General features: G+C 44.2%; 1 protein-coding gene across 1 annotated transcript in view; it reads left to right on the top strand.

Annotated features, from left to right (window-relative positions):
- The window catches only part of LOC117527330 (meiosis inhibitor protein 1), a 176069-nt gene that overhangs the window by 52109 nt on the left and 100453 nt on the right, over positions 1-23507 (top strand). The window contains exons 9-10 of the mRNA XM_034189645.1: positions 489-608; positions 8636-8735. Of these exons, the coding sequence (XP_034045536.1) occupies positions 489-608; positions 8636-8735 (220 nt within the window). The remainder of the gene's footprint in view (positions 1-488; positions 609-8635; positions 8736-23507) is intronic.

Genomic DNA, 23507 nt, shown 5'->3' with positions numbered 1-23507 from the left:
CACTGACGAATGCCACACTACTATTATTGTGAACACCCCCTGTTCTACTTTTTTTTTTTTTTTTTTTTACTAATAGCCCAATTTCATAGCCTTAAGAGTGTGCATACCATGAATGCTCAGTCTTGTTGGATTTGTGAGAATCTACTGAATCTACTGGTACCTTGTTTCCCATGTAACAATAAGAAATATACTCAAAACCTGGATTAATCTTTTTAGTCACATAGCACTACTATTATTCTGAACACTACTATATCTTTACTGCCATTTCACTTTCTTTCTCTACTCAGAAATGTAAGAATACTGTTGTGCACTTACCCACATTACCATTTGTCAGTTTTAGTCTGAATCTAAATCTACAGAAAACCATAATTTGGAAGTTAAATAAAAATGCTTTGTATCTGATATTACATGTTTGTTTGCTTTTTCTGTTGTTGATAATTGTCTCTCATAACTTCTCTGTTTTTCATGGTGTGTTTTTTTCCCATCAGAGTTTCTTTTTGAGCGTCTGGCCAGCAGTGCTAATGAGGTGCTGCTGTGGTCTGTCTACAGCTGTCTACTGCTGCTAACGGAGGACCCACTGTTCTTCTCCAAGTTTCATTCAGTTTATGGTAAGACACTAGCAGTAAAATAATAAACACTGCTGACATGACCGTCATCTGTGTTTACATGCATGCCTGGTTCTGGTTGTGTCACTGTACAACTGTAAATGTTTACTCCAGGAGGCACTCCATAATATTTGTAGTTGCTGTTTTGGTTCAAGAAGGTAATTTTTAAAGTGACATGGCAGTATTAGGCAGTAATTGATATGATTTCCTGATGTGGTATCAATAATCAATATTATTATCAATAATAAAAACCTATTTCGTATGGGTGGATCATAGCCATAGATGAGGCCTTCTCTCTCTCTCTCTCTCTCTCTCTCTCTCCATATTTTCCAAAGTATAAATCTTGTTTTTGTGTTTTGTTTTTTTTCACTAGTTTGGGAGAATCTTCTACTTATACTCCTGTGTGACTTATACAAAAAATCACATATTTGTCATCATTGTTGTTGTTGTTGGTATTATTAATGGCTGTGTGTACCACACTGAACCATCTAATTTTGAATATAACAGACTAAGAACACTCTGCTTATTAATGTTGTGCATTGTACTTGCCTCATTTGTTACAGTGTTTTCATACATCATTACACTTCTTTTGTTTGGTTTTGAGATGTGCATCATAGTCACTCTACAGAGGATTGAGAGAACAGTGGGTGATGCATTTAATGTCCCACCCCACAGTTTTCTGTAATTCTGCTGCTCCATCATCTCCATCACACTTGGAGTGCACACATAATTCATCAATGTGTGTCTGGTGTAAAACCCCCCCCCCCCCCCCATTGTAAACATGAGATTATTACATCAAATTCTGTTTACTGGTGAATATTAAAAACTAAAAAACAAAAGTACCACTGAGAAGTGTGTTAGAGCTGAGGTGGCTGTGGTGACTGTCTTCATAGTTTGAGCACACTTGTTTTCATGCAGCAGCCTGCTGTAGCCTGAAGTATAGTCAATAACAATCAATGCAATCTTTTACAGTACAGCCAGAAAGTGTTCCGTTTAGACGGGCGGCCAGCTCTAAGAAAAGTCCTTGTGGATCCGAACTTCCATTTGCGAATGATGGAGGCCGCTGCGCTCATTGGGACCTTCAAAGCAGCAGAAATGTTTCTGTACCCTTCCCCACATTTGTGCCTCATGACAATCCTGTCTCGAGGCACAAATTCTGTCTACAGACATTTTCTTTGACTTCGTGCTTGGTTTGTGCTCTGACATGTACTGTCATCTGTGGGACCTTACAGTTGTATGGAAATGTTTGGGCACCCAAGATAATTTTCATGATTTCTGTTTATAAATCATTGGTTGTCTGGATCAGAAATTTCAAGTTAAATATATCATATAGAAGATGAACACACTGATATTTCAGAAGTGAAATGAAGTTTCTAGTATTTACAGAAAGTGTGCAATAATTATTTAAACAATATTAGGCAGGTGCATAAATTTGTCATTTTATTGATTTGAATACATTCAGCACTAATTATTGGAACACAAAATTGGTTTGGTAAGCTCATTGACCCTTGACCTCCTTACACAGGTGAATACAATCATGAGAAAGGGTATTTAAGGTGGCCATTTGCAAATGTTTCTCCTCTTTGCATCTCTTCTAATGAGTGGCAACATGGGAGCCTCTAAACAACTCTCAAATGACCTGAAAACAAAGATTGTTCAACATCATGGTTTAGGGGAAGGATACAAAAAGCTATCTCAGAGATATCAGCTATCAGTTTCCACTGTGAGGAACATAGTGAGCAAATGGAAGACCACAGGCACAGTACTAGTTGATACCTGAAGTGGCAGGCCAAAAAAAATCTCAGATAAGCTGAAACAAAGGATGGTGAGAACAGTCATAGTCAACCCACAGACCTGCTCCAAAGACCTACAACATGATCTTGCTGCAGATAGTGTCTTTGTGCATCATTCAGCTATACAGCACACTTTGCACAAGGAGATGCTGTATGGGAGAGTGATGCAGAGGAAGCATTTTGTGCATACACGCCACAAACAGGGTTGCTTGAGGTATGTTAAAGCACATTTGGACAAGCCAACTTCATTTTGGAATAAGGTGCTGTGGACTAATGAAACTAAAATTGAGTTATTTTGACATAACAAGGGGTGGTATGCATGCTGAAAAAAAAACAGCATTCAAAGGAAAATGCTTGATACCTACAGTAAAATTTGGAGGTGGTTCCATCATGCTGTGGGGCTGTGTGGCCACTGCAGGTACCTGGAATATTGTTAAAGTTGAGGGTCACATGGATTCCAGTCAATATCAGCAGATTCTTGAGAACAATCTTCATGAATCAATGACAAAGTTGAAGTAGCGCCGGCCGGGGCTGGATCTTTCAACAAGACAATGGGCCTCATGTATCAAAGTTGCACACTTGTGGCGTAAATTTACGGTGTAAATTTGAAGTACACCAAAGTTGCCGTGACATGTATCAAGCAGTGCGCACCTGCCCGTTTCCGGCGTACGCCTGACGTGACCTTGATAAATGCGGCGGGTGAAAACAATCGTAATTATAATAAACACGCCCATAAATATTCAGACTCCACTTCAGACACACCCTCATTTTACGACATGGAAGCCAGGAAGACGGCAAAGAAAAAGAACTCCACCAATCACGATGCGTGCCAATAGAGCAGGGGTAGGCAACCTGTTCCAGAAAGAGCCATGAGGGTGCAGGTTTTCTTTGCAGCCGCTGACTCCACCAGGTGATTTCACTGATTAACTGATTCCATCTGCTCAAAGTGATATTAATCAGTGAAATCACCTGGTGGAGTCAGCGGCTGGAAAGAAAACCTGCACCCTCATGGCTCTTTTTGGAACAGGTTGCCTACCCCGGCAATAGAGCGTCAAAAGCGGCCGTCGTATCAATTGTTTTGTAGTATAATCAAAAAAGTGTGACAGTGGTCCCTCGTTGATCGCGGAGTTACGTTCTAAAAATAGCCTGTAATACGCGAAACCGCAATGTAGTCAGCGTTATTTTTTACAATTATTATAGACGTTTCAAAGCTGTAAAACCCCTGTAAAACCACTTTATACACTTTCTCAATCAGGCATGAACATTTTCTCACTTTTCTCTCATGTGTAAACACTCTAAGTTCAAATCTTAGTAGAAAAATAAGACCAAACTGTTTTCAGGCCCAAACATTTGTTTGAGAAATAAAAAGAGAACGTTTTCCTATAAATAATTATGATGGCTTTTAGAACTAACAAATTTAATTTTAACGATCAACGTACGAGGTTGGACACATAGAAATTATTAATAGTGACTGACCAGTATTTCACAGTTCCTCTGATCGCGCCTCTGCGTCCTGACACCGCGCCTTTTTCCACTCACACCTCGCTGCAGGTGTCTGTTTCCGAGTGACAAACACAGTTATGAGTAGTTGTTGGCGCTCTTTTTTCTTATGGGCGAGAAGATTCTTATAAACAGACACGCAGAACACTGTAAAAAAAAGGCATGCAAAATTGGACTAAAAACTCCGCGAAACGGGGCCGCAAAAGGTGAACCGCGCTATAGCGAGGGACCACTGTATTCTCTTTTCACATGTCAATAATTCATGTGGATATTTGCTCGCTCAGTTAATAAGACACGCCTAATTTTTCAGATTTCTTTATTCTTACAATGTATTTCTTTATTTATTTTATTGTGACAAACGAATGGAGACGACAACCTGATTGCAGCATGGGCGAAGGGAATGATAACACTACAGTTGTAATTATCAATTTCATTGTCTAAAACGGTCACACCACATAAAGTTAAGCTCAGCGCTGCTCTGGCTCCAGGCTCGAAGTCTGGAGAAAAAGGCGAGCAGCGCTTTCTTTGCAGTCAGCGCTGTGGCCACGGATCATGCTCGATAGACCAGCAATCCCGCAAAAGCGGGATTTGTATTGATTATTATGTAGTATAATCAGGAAAGTGTTATTTATGTAACATATGCATTGATTTGTATAATGGCACTGTTTATCATGTTGATCATTTTCATTTTTATGTGGATTCCAGCACTGGTGTTGTGAAAGTGTAGTGACAGGGACCCACAACAGGGGGCGTAAATGAACGGACAATGAAAGAGTCAAATATGAACACTTTACTGTTGTGAAAAGCACAACCAAACAGCAGATTACAGAATATGTACAATAGTCAATTAGCAAAGGTGACGTGTGGTCAGGCTCGAGGATAGAGGACGTCTGTCCTGAGAAGAACCGGAACCACACGATTTCCTCCGCCACCGAACCTGGAGAATACTGGAGCCGCCAAATCCCGAACACCCCAGGTGGCCACTGTCTCCGCGTGTCGGATCTGGTACTGCTGGCGAGGAGCAGAGACAATCAGATGTGGGTGTGTGAACACCCAGTAACAACAACGGTGGGAATTCCACCTCCACCTCTAACACACACTCGTGCAGTGTCTGAGTAACCACTTATCTGGATATGCAGGCTGAGAAGGTTACCTCCTAAGGTAGACGATATCTCGGCAACGAGGTGGAGATGACGTCCGGTCTTTATGGAGTGGGATGATGAAGTGTAGATGGGTGACAGCTGTCAAGAGATAATGAGTGACAGCTGTCACCCCCGGCTGTGTCCGTGGCGGCAGCGCCCTCTCGTGCCTGAAGCCCGCACTTCAGGCAGGGCGCCCTCTGGTGGTGGGCCAGCAGTACCTCCTCTTCTGGCGGCCCACACAACAACTGGTTCATTTTGGTGTATAATTTACACCACCTCTCGACCTGGTGTATATTTTCAGCACAGCGTACGCCAACGACCACATTGATAAATGCCAAGTAGCGCAGCCGTTTTGGCGTACACCCCATATACGCTCAAATATCGCCGTACACACGTTGATACATGAGGCCCATTGACTCTAAACACTGCTCAAAATCTACTAAGGCATTTGTGCAGAAAAACAAGTACAACATTCTGGAATGGCCATCTCAATCCCCAGACGTGAATATTATTGAAAATCTGTGGTGTAATTTTAAGCGGGCTGTCCATACTCGGAAACCAACAAACCCGACTGAACTGGAGGTGTTTTGTAAAGAAGAATGGTCCAAAATACCTTCATCCAGAATCCAGACTCTCATTGGAAGCCATAGGAAGTGTTTAGAGGCTGTTATTTCTGCAAAAGGAGGATCTACTAAATATTGATGTATTTTTTTCTGTTGGGGGGCCCAAATTTATGCACCTGCCTAATTTTGTTTAAAGAATTATTGCACACTTTCTGTAAAAGCTATAAACTTCATTTCACTTCTCAAATATCACTGTGTTTGTCTAACTGAAATTGCTGATCCAAACAACCAATGATTTCTAAAAGAAAATTGTGGAAATCACCAGGGGTGCCCAAACTTTTACACACGTAGACAGGTGTGCGTCTTGCAAAATCATGTCCAATGAACTGAATTTACCCCAGGTGGACTCCAATTAAGCTGTAGAAACATCTCAAGGATTCAGTGTTGTGTGGGCCGCCCAAAGAGGAGGTACTGCTGGGTCACCACCAGAGGGCGCCCTGCCTGTCGTCGGGTTTCAGGCACCAGAGGGCGTAGTCGCCTCATAGGAGCCCCAGGAGCCCGGAGCTGACAGCTGTCAGAAATCAGCCATCATCATCATTCTCCATAAAAGCCTGGAAGAGACACCACTTCTCTGCCGAGTTATCAGCTTACCACACAGGTAACCTACTCAGCCACTTTGTGCCGTACGCACATTAATTGCTACTGATTTTTGCAGTCGTAACATTTGGTATACTCGCAGCTTGGAGCTGGGTTTGTAGAAGTTGGAAGGAGTTGGCGTTTCCACCCCTCACTTCACTTATCTCTAAGTATACTGTTGGTACTGCACGTTTTCAGTGTTCCTGTTTTCTGGGAGTGGTGGAGTTTTCCCTCAGGAGAGGAACTGAACTGTGATTTTTGCTGACTGTTGCTGGGTGTACACACACCCACCGTAACCTGTTTGTTTTTCCTGCCAGCAGTACCAGATGTGACAGCTGGGAGCAGAGGCCACCTGGGGACTCGGGATTTGGCGGCTCCGGTGTGTTGCAGGTCTCCGTTGGCGGTGGAACCTTGTGGGTCCCGGCTCTTCTCTGGATAAAGCGTCTCCTATCCTCGGGCCTGCCCACACCTCACCTTCTTGTGGAACTTTTGATTGACAGACTAAATCAGTATTTGACCTGTAGTGCACATTTGCAATATTAAATTGTATTCATTGGCATCTCTATTGTCCGTTCATTTACGCCCCCGTTGTGGGTCCGTGTCTTACACTTTCCCAACAATCAGTGGAAACAGGATACACCTGAGATCAATTTCGAGCTTCATGCTGCTTGGCTGTGAATACTTATGTACGAGGTCTATTAGAAAAGTATCCGACCTTATTATTTTTTTCAAAAACCATATGGATTTGAATCACGTGTGATTACATCAGACATGCTTGAACCCTCGTGGGCATGCGAGAGTTTTTTCACGCCTGTCGGTTACGTCATTCGCCTGTGGGCAGTCTTTGAGGAGTGGCCCACCCTCTCGTCGATTTTTTTCATTGTTTAGGAATGGCTCAGAGACTGCTGCTTTGTTTGATCAAATTTTTTTCAAAACTGTAAGGCACAACTGAGTGGACACCATTTGATAAATTCAGCTGGTTTTCGGTAAAAATTTTAACGGCTGATGAGAGATTTTGGTCTGGTAGTGTCGCCGTAAGGACGGCCCACGGCGCCTGACGGCAATCTGCGCTTAGAGGCGGCAGCGTCTCGCCGTTTCAAGTTGAAAACTTCCACATTTCAGGCTCTGTTGACCCAGGAAGTCGTCAGAGAACAGAGAACTTTCAGAAGAAGTCGGCATGAGGAGTTTATTCGGACATTCCATTGTTAACGGACATTTTGTAATGAAAGAACGTGCGGGCAGAGTCGCATGTCGGGCTGGACCCGACCGCGGGGGGTCGCGACAGGAAAAACACCTCCGTTGGAAACCTTAATGGGCAAGTTGGAACATGCCCAAGCTGTTAAACAATTTCTCAGTTACTCACTTGTTGAAAGCCATCAAAAGCCGCCTGAATTTACAAATGGTTTTCAACACGGAGGTGTTTTTCCTGTCGCGGCGCACACAGATTTGCCGAGTCGTCACGGAAACGACTCGGCGAATTTGCGCGCACGTCTTTCATTACAAAATGTCCTTAAACAGTGGAATGTCCGCATAAAGTCCTCATGCCGGCCTCTTCTGAATCTTCTCTGTTCTCTCACGACATCCTGGGTGAATTAAGCCTTAAATTAGGATGTTTTCAGGTCGAAACAGGCCGACGACGGCGCCTGGAAGCGCTGCACGACGTCTTGCTGCGTGGGAAGTCCTTACAGCGACAGAAACACCCCATAATCTCTCATCAGCCGTTAAACTTTTCACCGAAAACCAGCTTAATTTAACGAATAATGTCCACTCGGATATTCCTCACAGGTCCAGAAAAATTTTTGATAAAGCAACGCGTGCCGTCTTGAGCAGCGTGTGAAACAAAGGAATTCAGCCAAGAGGGCGGGACCACATCTCACTCAAGGCCTGCCCACAGGGAAATGACGTCACTGACGCGTGAAAAACTCACGCATGCGCACGAGGGTTCAAGCATGATTGGTGTAATCGCACGTCATTCAAATCCATATAGTTAAAAAAAAATAAATAAAAAGGTCGGTTTATTATCTAATAGACCTCGTATGTGTGATTTCTTAGTTTTTTATTTTTAATAAATTTAGAAAAAATCTAAAAAAAAAACCCAAAAAACTTTTTTCCACCTTATCATATTGTATGTAGAATTTCGAGGAAAAAAATGAATTTGAAAATGAAAATGAATTTCATCTGTTTTGGAATAAGGCTGTAACATGAAAAAATGTTGAAAAAGTGAAGCACTATGAATACTTTCTGGATGCGCTGTAACTGGCACCCTGCAGATTAAATGTATAGAAGCACTTTTACGTGTGTGTGTGTGTTTGTGTGCCGCGTGTGTGCATGTGTGTGTGTGCTTAAGACCACAGTTAGTCAACCATTGCAATATACTGTAAATGTGTGTGATTTAGGTATTGAATCCTTGGTACGCAGCTTGAAGGAGGCTCTACGACTGACCAACCTCGAAGTACCAAAACAAGGTCTGCTGCTTCTTAGTGAGATACTGGAAAGGTGAGAATGCATATGTCTCTTAAAGTCAAGAGTTATGATTTGAGATGGTGAAGATAATTCATTTACATTTTTGGACTTTTTTCATTTATTTTTCACGTGAATGATGGACATTGGGCAGATTGGTGGTTTACTGGTTAGCACTGTTGCCTCACACCAAGAATCAGAATCAGAATCACCTTTCTTGTCATTGCAACGAGATTTGAGTGCAACTCCAAAAGGTGCTTTTACGAGGTGCGAGTAATTGTTAGCCAAATAAAGATAATGAAATTTAACTAAATAAATTATTTAAATATATGTACAACTAAAATAAAATGTGGACAAAATGACAAAAGAAGGTCATGGGATCACTTCCCGCCCTTTCTGTGTGGAGTTTGCATATTCTCCCCGTGTCTGTGTGGATTCCCTCCGGGTTCTCCAGCTTCCTCTTACATCCTAACTTGCATCCAAAGATGCACGTTAGGTGAAATGGAAGCTTTAAATTGTCCATAGGTGTGCATCTGGGTGTGAATGTGTTTGTCTTTCTATATGTGTCCCTGCGACAGAGTGTCCATGGTGTACCACTGCGTCACGCCCTATGACTGCTGGGATAGGCTCCAGCCACCCCATGACCCTTAATTGGAGTAAGCGGGTGTAGAAAATGGATGGATGGATGGATGATGACATGTTATTTCACAGAACAGATTCTGGTTATAATGCAGAAGGTGATGGACTCATGTTTTTATCAAAAGCTGTGGAACCGCAAACTTTGGACATGAAAGACTTTACATACTTCATCAGAAAATCTTTTCAGCTTATTGAAAATAACCCAAAGCTCTCATTTTAATTCCTTATACCCCTGTCACACATAGCCGGAATCACACAGAATGGTGTCGGAATTATGAATCGGCACACATCTGAAAAGTGTCAGATTTCAGTTCCAAAATGTTCTGACAGCCATCTGCGGAAGTCGACAAAATCTGCCGGCAGCCCCGAGTGTGATGCACATGTTCAAAACTCTCCGGGCGCAGTCGAGATGGAAAACCTATCTGACGGTGGCCCATGTGCAGTCTGAGGACCATCTAACCGCAATTTACATATTCCGATGGAAGCAAAATGGGATCAGAAATGATTTGAGCGTATACGAGGGAACCTCGAGATGGATCTGGCACCACAAAGCCTGTTGGTATGACCTGCACATGCCACGTATAATAATGTTCGCCCCTGCGGAGCGCAAAGGAACTGTTGAAATGTATGTGGTATCAGGATAATAATTATAAATTATCATGTATAGTGAATGTGCAGGGGTGGTGGCCAAGTGGTTAATGCACTTGGTTTCAGTTCAGAAGGTTCTGGGTTCAAATCCTGCCATATTTCTCCATGTAATGCAGAGTTGTGTCAGGAAGGGCATCCGGCGTAAAACTTGTGTTAATTCAACATGCAGATCCACGTTGGATTTGCTGTGGCGACCCCGAGTGCAAACAAGAGAGTAGCCGAAGGGACTTACATCATGTATAGTGAATGTGAACAGTGGCTGTCACACCGACAGCACCATGCGCTACTGCGTCTATGCCGCCGCCAATCTGAACAAGCTGTTATATGTTTATAGACGTTACAGTACAGATATCTGTCCATTCCTTCCCATAGGTGACGTAAATTATGTGAACTATTGGCTCCATAGCTGCATACAGGCAGCTGCATCTCTCTGTCGTGCACAGTAATACGTCATTGCACGTGTCAGGCTCTGAGCTGAACGGATCTCACGCTGTAATAAATGATCACTTTCTAACTCTGTAGGAGATATGAGATGGAACTTGTGCCAGGCCGTTACACCGTTAATAAACATGAATCTCACCTCATGAATGAATCTGACAGGTGTGGACGAGGCAGTCTGTGTACGCTCCAACATTGCTGAACATGCCTTATTTCCTCTTGACTGTGTCAGATTATGGCAATACGAGGTCTGTTAGAAAACTATCCGACCTTTTTATTTTTTGCAAAAATTATATGGATTTGAATCGTGCGCTTGCATCAGCCAAGCTTGAACCTTCGTGCGCTTGCGTGAGTTTTTTCACGCCTGTCGGTTGCGTCATTCGCCTGTGAGCACGTCTTGTGGGAGGAGTGGTCCAGCCTCCTCTGTGGATTTTCATTGTCAGGAAATTGGCTGATCGACTGCCGCTTTACTGCATCAAAATTTTTTCAGAAACTGTGAGAGACAGCTAGGTGGAAACCATTCGGAAAATTCAGATGGCTTTCGGTGAAGATCTTATGGGGATCACACAGATTAAGGAGTGTTACAACCGGTTTAAAATGGCGGAGGGTGCGCCGCACTCCGAACGGTGGTCGACAGGCTGAAACGACCAGATCATTTCCAAAGTGAAGGCTGTGTTGATCCGGGACGCTGTCTGACTACCACTGAAATGGCAGAAGATGTGGACATAGCAATTTTTCGGCACATTCCACTGTTACAGGAGTTTTTGTCATGGAAAGAGGAGTGGAGGAATTCGCCACAGAGCCGCTAATGGCACAAGACAAAAGCACCTCTGTGTTGTTCTCACAGGACATGTTCGAACATGCCCAGCTCTTGCACCATTCGGAAGATTCAGACAGCTTTCGGTGGCTTGTGACAGTCGTGTGACAATCCGAGAAATTGTGGACGAGCTGGACATGCCACAACATGTCCTGTGAGGCTTCATCACGGCGTTGCTTTTTTGTTGTGCGCCTCCGTCCTGACGCGCAAATTCACGCACATCTTTTCATGACAAAAAACTCCTGTAACAGTGGAATGTGCCGTTCATTTCCAGAGTGAACGCTTTGTTGATCCGGGACGTCGTCTGACTACCAGAGAAATGGCAGAAGAAATGGACATCAGCACTTTTTCGGCAAGATCTTCACCGAAAACCATCTGAATTTTCCGAATGGTTTCCACCTGACTGTCTCTCACAGTTTCTGAAAAAGTTTTGATGCAGTAAATCGGCAGTCGATCAGCCAATTTCCTGACAATGAAAATCCGCCGAGGAGGCTGGACCACTCCTCCCACAAGGCGTGCTCACAGGCGAATGACGCAACCGACAGGCGTGAAAAAACTCACGCATGCGCACGAAGGTTCAAGCTTGGCTGATGCAATCGCACGTGATTCAAATCCATATAGTTTTTGCAAAAAATAAAAAGGTCGGATAGTTTTCTAACCTCGTATTTGCCGTGTCGGGCAATGTTCCGGCAAATTCTTGCTATATATGACGGGGGCTTTAGACCCTGAGCACACATACATGGGTATTTTCGAAAACCCTTTTTGGCCTTGCTTCTAAGCACAGACTGTGTTTTAGGTCACTGATAATTAAGGTTTAGCAAAACTAATTCTAAAGTGAAAATTTTCAGAATTCCATTTCAGTGTTTGTGTGTAAACAAGAGTTTTTGTCTTGCAAGGTCAGAGTGTGCACCTTTATCCCCTCTCTTTAACATCTGACTGCTTTGAATATTCTTTGCATGAGGCTATTTTCTGCAAAGGTGGAAGTAGCTAAAATACTATTGCTTTTAGGGCTATTATTATTAAGTACATATCAGGGTGAATCACGGCGGAACAGCTAGTATGAGCAAACCACAAAAACATCGAGCCGACGGGTAGGCATGAACGAACCCGCTGCAACGGTATCATGCATGCAATGGTATTGTGCATGCAACGGTGTCATGCCAGCAGGAACACAGTGTAAGCAGGTGGGATGTGTTGCACCACATCGCGCCACTGATGTGGAGGAAAATAAAATAAAAACCAGCTGTATAATTAATGAATATCACTGAGTTGATATAAATAATACATAAAAGGGGACACAATACAGAACCCTGCAGTTAAATAACCCTGGTTAGAATTTTTTTTAAAAATCCCACTTACAGGATTCGAACCCGTAAGCTCTGATTACCAGAGAGAAACTTTACCACTGCGCTACAATCACTGTCTTATAACAGGAGCAAGAAATGGCTAAAATCAACAAGCAGATAATCATATTTTTAAAAAAAAGAGGAAAAAACGCTGTGATAACTGACCAAACGGCGTTTGTTACGCCATATTTCTGCTGATACGTGACTGAAAGTGGCGTATTTGTCGCACTGTTGGCTTGTCCTCCGGCGTGCCGCTCACAGCCCTCACGGCCTGACACGCGTGTCCTGTCAGACTGACGTGACTTTCAGATCGCCTGATGCGTGTCCACATGAACTGACAGTCCATTTCTCCAGCGCGTCGCAAAAGCAATATACAGTGAGGAAAATAAGTATTTGAACACCCTGCGAATTTGCAAGTTCTCCCACTTAGAAATCATGGAGGGGTCTGAAATTTTCATCTTAGGTGCATGTCCACTGTGAGAGACATAATCTTAAAAAAAAAATCCGGAAATCACAATGTATGATTTTTTTTTTTTTTAAATAATTTATTTGTATGTTACTGCTGCAAATAAGTATTTGACCCCCTACCAACCAGCAAGAATTCTGGCTCACACAGACCTGTTAATTTTTCTTTAAGAAGCCCTCTTATTCTGCACTCTTTACCTGTATTAATTGCACCTGTTTGAACTTGTTACCTGTATAAAAGACATCTGTTCACACACTCAGTCAATCACACACCAACCTGCCCACCATAGCCAAGACCAAAGAGCTGTCTAAGGACACCAGGGACAAAACTGTAGACCTGCACAAGGCTGGGGTGGACTACAGGACAACAGGCAAACAGCTTGGTAGAAGACAACAACTGTTATAATTATTTTTTAGAAAGTGGAAGAAACACAAGATGACTGTCAATCTCCCTTGGTCTGGGATTCCATGCAGGATCTCACTTTGTGGGGTAAGGATGATTCTGAGAAAGCTCAGAACTACACAGGAGGACCTGGTCACTGACCTGAAGAGAGCTGGGACCACAGTCACAAAGATTACATTAGTAACACATGATGCTGTCATGGTTTAAAATCCTGCAGGGCAGCAAGGTCCCCGTGCTGAAGCCAGCACATGTCCAGGCCCGTTTGAAGTTCACCACTGACCATCTGGATGATCCAGAGGAGGCATGGGAGAAGGTCATGTGGTCAGATGAGATCAGAATAGAGCTTTTTTGAATCAACTCCACTTACCATGTTTAGAGGATGAGAACAACCCCAAGAAAACCATCCCAACTGTGAAGCATAGGGGTGGAAACATCATACTCTGGGAGTGCTCTTCTGCAAAGGGGACAGGATGACTGCACGGTATTGAAGGGAGGATGGATGGGGTCATGTATTGCGAGATTTTGGCAAACAACCTCCTTCCCTCAGTAACAGCATTGAAGATAGGTCATGGCTGGGTCTTTCAGCATGACAATGACCCAAACATACAGCCAGGGCAACTGAGGAGGGGCTCCATAAGAAGCATTTCAAGGTCCTGGAGTGGCCTGGCCAGTCTCCAGACCTGAACTCAATAGAAAATCTTTGGAGGGAGCTGAAACTCCAAACCTGAAAGATTTGGAGAAGATTTCTATGGAGGAGTGGACCAAAATCCCTGCTGCAGTGTGTGCAAACCTGGTGAAAAACTACAGGAAACGTTTGACCTCTGTAATTGCAAACAAAGGCTACTGTACCAAATATTAACATTGATTTTCACAGGTGTTCAAATACTTATTTGCAGCAGTAATGTTATGTGTCGACGCGGATTGAGGAGCGAACCTGCGTCAGACAGAACCCAGCGCTAAAAATAACCAGAAAGCGGTTCCAACAACAAAAACAATTTATTTTTCACCTGTGCCTAAATAAAATGTACAAAACCAAAACCAACGTCCTTCTGGAGGAGTGACTGCTGGCACGCTCTCCAGCGCCCGCAAGGAGAGAAGTCCGGCGCTCCTGGACCCACTACCACCAGACAAACACCCCCCAGGTGGACACAACAAACTGACTCTCTGTGAAGCAAAGAAGATGTGAGGTAAGTCAGCAGTTACAACAATGTCTTTCAAAAGACACACGCTATCAGCAACACATTCAGGTCTGTACTTTTTATCTTTATGCAAATGAGCAGCTTCTCACAACAAGTGGAGGATCACTTATCCTGCACGCCACAGCAGTGAGAAGCAAACTACACAATTCTCATCACAATTCAAGTATACTGTGTAACAAAGCACCAAGTTACTATCAACAATTAGTCAAATACTTAATTACCTTTAATGTGTGCTGACAGCATGTGTCCTCACCCTTCCTTGCTTCACGGCTCGATGTGTCAAACCCAGGTGCGGTCCTCAGCGTCTCACAAACGAACATCACAAGGTCGAGTTCCCGGCAGTTCTGCTTGAATCACACATGCCTTAAAAGCAGAACGTCATCCAATTATCTGCTTCAGCTGAAAGTCTTTAAGGTTGCATGTGAGCACCAGTCACAGGTGCTTCACATGATGTTGATGAGGGTGAGGATTCTTCAGCCAGCACCTTCTCCACAGACAAATCAGTTTCCATGCCACCTGAAGAGCAAAGAAAAGAAAAGAACACCAAAACATCCAGCCACACCCCCCAACACACAACAGTACCCCCCCATCAATGGGAAGCCTCCCGGCGACCGAACAGACCAGACCCGAGAACAGCACCTCCCTCCAGGGTCCACGTCAGGAAGTAGACAGCACCACGCTCCCAAGGTCCACCACAGACAGCAGGACAGGCACCACAGCTGGAAGGCCGGCTGGAATCAACAAAGCCCCAAAACATACCCCAATACACTCCAACACACAGAAAAAAAACATAAAACCCACCCAAAACCTCCCCAGGGGACCGTCCCATCAAACCCCGGGAAGAAAAGAAAAACTCCCAAACGCCAAAACCCAACACAGCCCCACAAACACAATACAAACAGAAATGCATAAAAGAAAAACAACAAACAACCCCCCCCCCCCAGAATGACCTGCAGAGTCCAACCCCCCCCAGAAGGCCTTCATAGCCAGTTCCAGGAGGAACAGCCAGAACCATGATCCCACACAGGTCCCCAGGTATACATGGAGCAAAACGGCGCCCCCCCCAGGGAACCGTACCATCAACCCCAGGAGGTACCCTCCCCACAACCCCGGAACCCCAGACCCGGTCACACTTGGCCAGTTGGCCCCAAGCCAATTCCCCCCCCAGAGGACCGTCCCATCAACCCTGGAGGTGGAACCCGGAAGGAAACAGAACAAAATCAAACATCAACCCCCGGAGGACTACCAAAAACAACCCCGGGGGGATATAAAACGACTGTAAACCCTGTTACCCTCCCCGGCACCTCGAAAGACCCCAGGTCCCTCCCAGAGCCTTCGGCGGCTCAATTTTGGCGAACGGCTCAAAATATCAAGCCGGAGAAGGGAACAGAAAAAAAACTAACCCAGCTCCAACCCCAAGGCGCAGCAGAGAACCGGAAATACGTCCGGTGCCCCAACTCGACCATACCCCAGCCTCTCGGGAGGGGTGGAACTACCGAAATGGCGAACGGCAACAGATCGGCCCACCCCTCCGACTGAGGTAAGTCTCCGCTGCACCACACCCCGGCAACACCAATGACGAACGGTACAAAGGCTCACCGAGGCTGGAGCGGAACCGGGCCCTAACCAAACCAAAAAAAACGCCTCTAACACCCCCCCCCCCTAGGTGCAGAGGTCTTCTGAGAATGCTCAGCGTGACCAACCTGCACCACCCCACCACCCACAAGACAAACGGTCTTGGGGCAAGTGAGGTTGGGGTTAGGGATGTAGAGAAATAAAAAACAACAAAATAAAACGACCCAACAACCCAAACAGAAAATACCTAAAAACACATAAAAAATTAATAATGATGTGAGCTCAGGCGGACTTCCAACCGCCTAACAGTCACTCCACCAGATACGCCTCTGACTCCCCATACAATTATAACCCCTATTTAAGGAAAAAAAACATTTACCCGTGCTAGATTTTTTTTAATTTTTTTATGTGTGTTATGTTGCCTGTCCCGGAACACTTGGAGACACGTCACCATTATTTCTCTTGACGTTTACATGTCGGGGCAATACAGTAATCTCTGCTCGTCCGAGCTGCATGGGCTCGTCAACAGGAGGAGCCAGAGGTCCCGTCGGAGGAGCCTCAGTTGGGCAAAGAAGAGGCGGCCCAGATCTGTGTCGGGGAAAGCCCCGAGACGAAAAAACCCGCTCTGATGGGCGTCCTCTCTTGCGTCCACGCTCCTTCATCCGATCATCTAGACGAATCACCAACGATATTAGCTCATCTAATTCGTTTGGCTCGTCACGGACTACCAGCTCGTCTTTCAATGACTCACCCAACCCATCTACAAATACGCCTCGTAAAACTGCGGCATTCCAACCTGTGGGTGACGGAGTTATCGGCATCGGTATCGATAGTGCCGCAGCTGGAGCAGCAGGAAGCAGAACGGCTTGCGCTGCAAGCTCCGTAACATGGCGTCTGTTTGTTTGCGGATTGAGGAGCGAACCTGCGTCAGACAGAACCCAGCGCTAAAAATAACCAGAAAGCGGTTCCAACAACAAAAACAATTTATTTTTCACCTGTGCCTAAATAAAATGTACAAAACCAAAACCAACGTCCTTCTGGAGGAGTGACTGCTGGCACGCTCTCCAGCGCCCGCAAGGAGAGAAGTCCGGCGCTCCTGGACCCACTACCACCAGACAAACACCCCCCAGGTGGACACAACAAACTGACTCTCTGTGAAGCAAAGAAGATGTGAGGTAAGTCAGCAGTTACAACAATGTCTTTCAAAAGACACACGCTATCAGCAACACATTCAGGTCTGTACTTTTTATCTTTATGCAAATGAGCAGCTTCTCACAACAAGTGGAGGATCACTTATCCTGCACGCCACAGCAGTGAGAAGCAAACTACACAATTCTCATCACAATTCAAGTATACTGTGTAACAAAGCACCAAGTTACTATCAACAATTAGTCAAATACTTAATTACCTTTAATGTGTGCTGACAGCATGTGTCCTCACCCTTCCTTGCTTCACGGCTCGATTTGTCAAACCCAGGTGCGGTCCTCAGCGTCTCACAAACGAACATCACAAGGTCGAGTTCCCGGCAGTTCTGCTTGAATCACACATGCCTTAAAAGCAGAACGTCATCCAATTATCTGCTTCAGCTGAAAGTCTTTAAGGTTGCATGTGAGCACCAGTCACAGGTGCTTCACATGATGTTGATGAGGGTGAGGATTCTTCAGCCAGCACCTTCTCCACAGACAAATCAGTTTCCATGCCACCTGAAGAGCAGAGAAAAGAAAAGAACACCAAAACATCCAGCCACACCCCCCAACACACAACAAGTAACATACAAATAAATTATTTAAAAAATCATACATTGTGATTTCCGGATTTTTTTGTTTTAGATTATGTCTCTCACAGTGGACATGCACCTAAAGATGAAAATTTCAGACCCCTCCATGATTTCTCAGTGGGAGAACTTGCAAAATCGCAGGGTGTTCAAATACTTATTTTCCTTACTGTATGATTTTATGTATTTCCACATGATGACAGCAAGCACACACACGCGCGTCCATCAAAATACGGTAAATGTTCTGCAGCTGTGACTTCCAGCACCAGAGATGTCTCAACAGCTGTGGGCAGCCAGCCACACCCCCTGTCCTGTCAGCGCACACACCAAGATGTCGCTCTGTGATCAGATGAGAGGTGCCTCGCCTGCAGGGTGAAGCGCGCGAAACACATGCACGTGTTGTGGGGGGAGCTGACGCCACATGTGCACTTGGCAACTCCACAGTCGTGGGAGCACTTTGACAAATTTCACATCCAGCTCGACAGTGATCATCTGCTGACTGTTGTCATGTTAATAGTGCCAATGGCCACACATTTTCTAAGTGCCAAACGAGCAGTGTTAGATGTTTGTGCGTGTCACCTGGAATTTGGTCGACACCTACCACAAGAGGGAGCGAATGGGCTCACACCGCGTACACTCTGTCTTTCAGCCGCTGTTGTGCGCAAATAGTTGTAGCAACAGGTGTACAAGGCGTTAGAGCCAGCTACAATTTTACACTTATTGCATACAATTACGATTAACGTTGCAATGAGGAAAATCTTTGGACATGTCAGAAGGGCACTGCTCAAGGAAAAGAGCATGGATGTTGAAAAATAGCTCAACTTTACCATTGGTCCATAGGTAGGACTCAGCCCTTCCTTGATGCACCATTATGGTACCAAAGTACAGGGGAACATCTGTAGCTTTGTATCTGAACTTATGTTTTGACTTTCAAATCTTCTTGATTCAGGACATCAAATTAGTTGCCTGTATCTCAAAAATGATTTGAGATAGTAACACCAATCCAAAACTAAAATAAATGCCCACAGAGAGGCAGAGGTGTCAAGTAACGAAGTACAAATACTTCGTTACTGTACTTAAGTACACTTTTTAGGTATCTATACTTTACTCCTTTACTTATTTTTCTGCCTACTTCTGACTTCTACTCATTACATTTTCACACAAGTATCTGTACTTTCTATTCCTTACATTTTTAAAACAAACAGCCTCGTTACTCTTGGCTTCAGTTTAATGTTTATATATATATATTTTTCACGTCGTGCGCCTGTAATCAACTTTTCTGCAGCACGGCTTTGCTGTGAACCAATCCAAGCAGTGGTTCGCAGATTGAAGCAATGCTTCGACCTATTGCTTTGTTTATTCTTTCTTTCTTTCGCTTAATTTTCCCCTGCTAAAACCCTAAAGAGCATACTTCTGTGAGTATTATTTACCTTTTCTATGTTAAACCGACCTGTTATGGTCTTCTGAAACAGTCGATATATGTATTTTATAACTTAAAAACGGGAGCGACGCTAACGCGTTAGCATGTCTATGGCATTTTCAATGTTAAAAGTTAGCATTAAGCAGCTCTCATCACGTTCGGGTGCATTTGTTTTCAAAATGTAATATTTCTTAAATATATTTTTGTTTATATATTAATAATCTAATGATTATTATATACAATTTTCGAGAAAGAGGCAAAAAGAACCTGAATAGAAACACAACAGAAAATATAAAAGCAACTAACAATGAACATACATAAATAAATACATACATACATAAATAAATAAGTGTTTCCTGTGAACACCTAGTGACTCTTACACCTCCACTTCATCCCTGTCTTATTTAATGACAATTTGTTTCGGTCAAACCATATTTTCAATGTGTTCATTTCTTCAGTAATTTCCTCCAGAACTATCTGCCAAACTAGAAAACTGCTGCATCCTTGTAAGAGCAGAATACTACTGGAATGAATTTGAATAAGGAAAGGTTTTTTTTTTCTTCACTAAATGGATGCTGCACTCACTGCAGTTTATTGTCTGGAATAGTCCCAGATTGCATTTCAGAGCTTCTAGAATTGAAACATTTTCGTACAGGTGGTGTTGGGGGGGTAATTTTGGGTTTTGGGTCTTGGGCCACATGTAGAACGAATCAGTTTTTAAATTAAGCTTTCAATTCATATAGTGGCATCTACCTTTTTTTTTTTCTTTTTTTTTTTTTAAAGGTTACTTTATACTTTTATACTTTAAGTAGGTTTTGGAGCACATACTTTTTCACTTTTACTTGAGTAAAGAGGTCAAGTTGATACTTCAACTTTTACCAGTGTTTTTAAACTGCAGTATCTATACTTCTACTTAAGTAACAAATGCCTGTACTTTTGACACCACTGCAGAGAGGGAACATTTTAGAATAGTTTCACAATGGTAGCTGTCTTGGTGGCCATTTTAAATTTATTGCATCTTGTACATATTCATAAACAGGGTACTGTTTACGCCAACTAAATTATTTACTGAACTAAATTAGACCCTCTGCACCTCCTGCTTGTATTGGCAGTGCATCTGTATAGAGAGTAGTTTTGCAAATGGAGGCTGTAATATTGCTAGAACTGTTTAACAGTACATGTGTTGAATGTTTGTGTGTCTGTGTATGTAAGATGTTGAGATTCTCTTTGGGAGTGACAAGAATGGACAAGATTAGGAATGAACATATCAGACATAACAGCTCAGGTGGGACGGTTTGGAGACGAAGTCAGAGAGGCGAGATTGAGATGGTTTGGACATGTGCAGAGGAGGGACCCAGGGTGTTGTGTGGGTCGCTGAAGAGGAGGTACTGCTGGCCCACCACCACCAGATGGCGCCCTGCTTGAAGTGCGGGCTTCAAGCACAAGAGGGCGTCATAGCAACCGGGAGTGACAGCTGTTACTCATCATCAGCATCAGCTGTCACTCATCCACATCATCACCACCACCTTAAAGGCCGGACTGCAACTCCACCTCCCCGCCGAGAAATCAACTACCAATCAGGTAATTCTCTGCTAAACCTTAATTCAGGTATTAGTCTGATCTCTTTTTGCAGCCGTTTTCCTGGGATGGATACCCTGTCTGCGGAGTTGGCGTTTGGTGTGGACTGCGACGGCTTCGCCTCACACCCCACCCAGATAAGTGGTTATCTCAGGAGCTGCACGAGTGTGTGATTGGAGGTGGAGGTTCTCCCTCCATACTGAATACAGACTGTGGGATTACTGAGTGTGCGACCTCACACTCATCAGGACTGTCTCTGTTCTCTGCCAGCAGTACCGGGTCTGACTGCTGAAGACAGCGGCCACCTGGGGAGCATGGCTCGGCGGCTCCGGTGTTCTTCAGCTCCGTTGGCAGTGGAAGCTGTGTGGGATCGGCTCTTCTCTCGCCAGGCGTCTTCTATCGTCGAGCCTGCCCACACGTCACCTGGTGTATGATTGACAGTCACTATATTGTTATTGTCTGTACGTCGTTGTGCGATTCACAACATTAAATTGTTACTTTTGGCTTATCCATTGTCCGTTCATTTACGCCCCCTGTTGTGGGTCCGTGTCACGACACTTTCACAACACAGGGTATATAGGGAGAAGGATGCTGAGGATGGAGCCACCAGGCAGGAGGAGAAGAGGGAGACCAAAGAGGAGGTTCATGGATGTGCTGAGAGAGGACATGCAGGTGGTTGGTGTGACAAAGGAAGATACAGAGGACAGGGTGAGATGGAAATGATTGATCTGCTGTGGCGACCCCTAACGGGAACAGCCGAAAGACAAAGAAGAAGCATGTGTACACATACATTATGTGTGCACATACAGTACACTGCAGACAACTTGAGATATATTAATGCATAGGAGAGACTAGACATGGTGCACTGGGAAGCTTAATTACATTTGAATTTAACATCTTCTGGCGTGCAGATTAGAATATTATGAGTCAGTTAAACACCATCATATTTCTTGAAAGGTGACATTATTTTAATAGAAAGTTCCACCTGTCACATGGTAATGATACATTGGATAAGAGACTTTAAATGATGAGGGAATTTTGTCTTTACACTGAGTGGATGTTAAAAAAAGTAGTTACGTAACTCAGTGCTTTCAAAGTGCTGAGCAAGCTGATCTCTGTGTGTGTGTGTGTGTGTGTGTGTGTGTGTGTGTGTGTGTGTGTGTGTGTGTGTGTGTGTGTGTGTGTGTGTGTGTGTGTGTGTGTGTGTGTGAGTGAGATGTCTTGACAAAGACTTTGTGTATCAAGGTGAACTCACTAAAACCTCAGATAAGTTCAATGTTGGGCACATTTCAAATCTCTGAAAATTGCCTCTGAAACGCTGTGTATGTGATAACTCTACAGGGACTTCATGGACCATGATGAAACTTGCTATTTTAGATTATACCTTTCTAGTACCTTGCACAAGTTTGAGTTTGTGCTTAACAGCACAACGTAGGGTCGTTATCGGCCTTCCTTTGATGTCACTGTGTTTTTTCATCATCACTGAGTGTGTATGTGTGTGTTTCTATTTTGCACCCCCCCCACGTTTATATACATACATGTTATTTAGGATGTCCAACATCACTACTGTTGTGGCAACAGTACGCCAGTCTACAGCTGTTGTGGTGCTGTGTCAGGAACCACAGGCAGACTTTGGTGATATTTGTAATACCATTAGGTCAGCACTTTTTCTTCTGTTGTGTTTCTCCCATCTTCTGGTGGCACAAAGGCCAGAGCAGGGAACATCCTGGTTGCAAGGCTGAGCTCGACATCAGCAGCATATGTTTCCTGGAGCACTTCCACCTGCACCCGATGGTACACACGCTGGGTCAAGTGGTAAAGACACCCCTGCTGATCTGCTTCTGGGAAGGTGGGGCAGACTGCATTGAGGGCTGCCTGCTCCAAATCCATCAAGATGGTGACTGGATTTCAATTGCCCTCTGCCTGCTTCAGTGCTGTGAATAGGGAATTATGAATTTCTTCCTGTTTGTTCAGAAGCAGAGCATATACGCAAGGCATAACCTGGCTGTTAATCAAAGTGTAGATTGCATAGAGTTGGAAAAATAATTCTGGCACAATTGTCAAAGTTTCATCCAGTGATTACCCTGTGCAAGGAGATGTAACTCTGCTTCGGCGGAAAATACCCGAAGTTGTGGACTATCTGTGTTGCTGTCGTGAAGAAGAAATGGCTGGCCAGTGGTGGTCTCCCTGTAATGCGGAGACAACTGAAGATTTCCAACGTGCTGGGGTACTGGGTGGGGATCACTGGTGCGCTTCTTAGCCATGCTTACCAATGACTGGAGGGGAAAAGGGCTGGGAGGAAATGACCTAGGGGGAAAAGACCAGGGGGAAATGCCCTGATACCTTTATGGAGGAGCTATGCACCTGTTTTTTCCATTCACTCGTATGTTCAAATTACTATTTTTAGTCTTGCTGATGCCAGCTATATCACTTTTTGGAGTCTCTTCATTACTTTATTATTCCAATTAAGGGTCACAGGAGAGCTGGAGCCTTTCCCAGCGGTCAT

Source organism: Thalassophryne amazonica, chromosome 16 (assembly GCF_902500255.1).
Source record: "Thalassophryne amazonica chromosome 16, fThaAma1.1, whole genome shotgun sequence".
Lineage (NCBI taxonomy): Eukaryota > Metazoa > Chordata > Actinopteri > Batrachoidiformes > Batrachoididae > Thalassophryne > Thalassophryne amazonica.
This window is presented reverse-complemented; position numbering and strand designations above follow the sequence as displayed.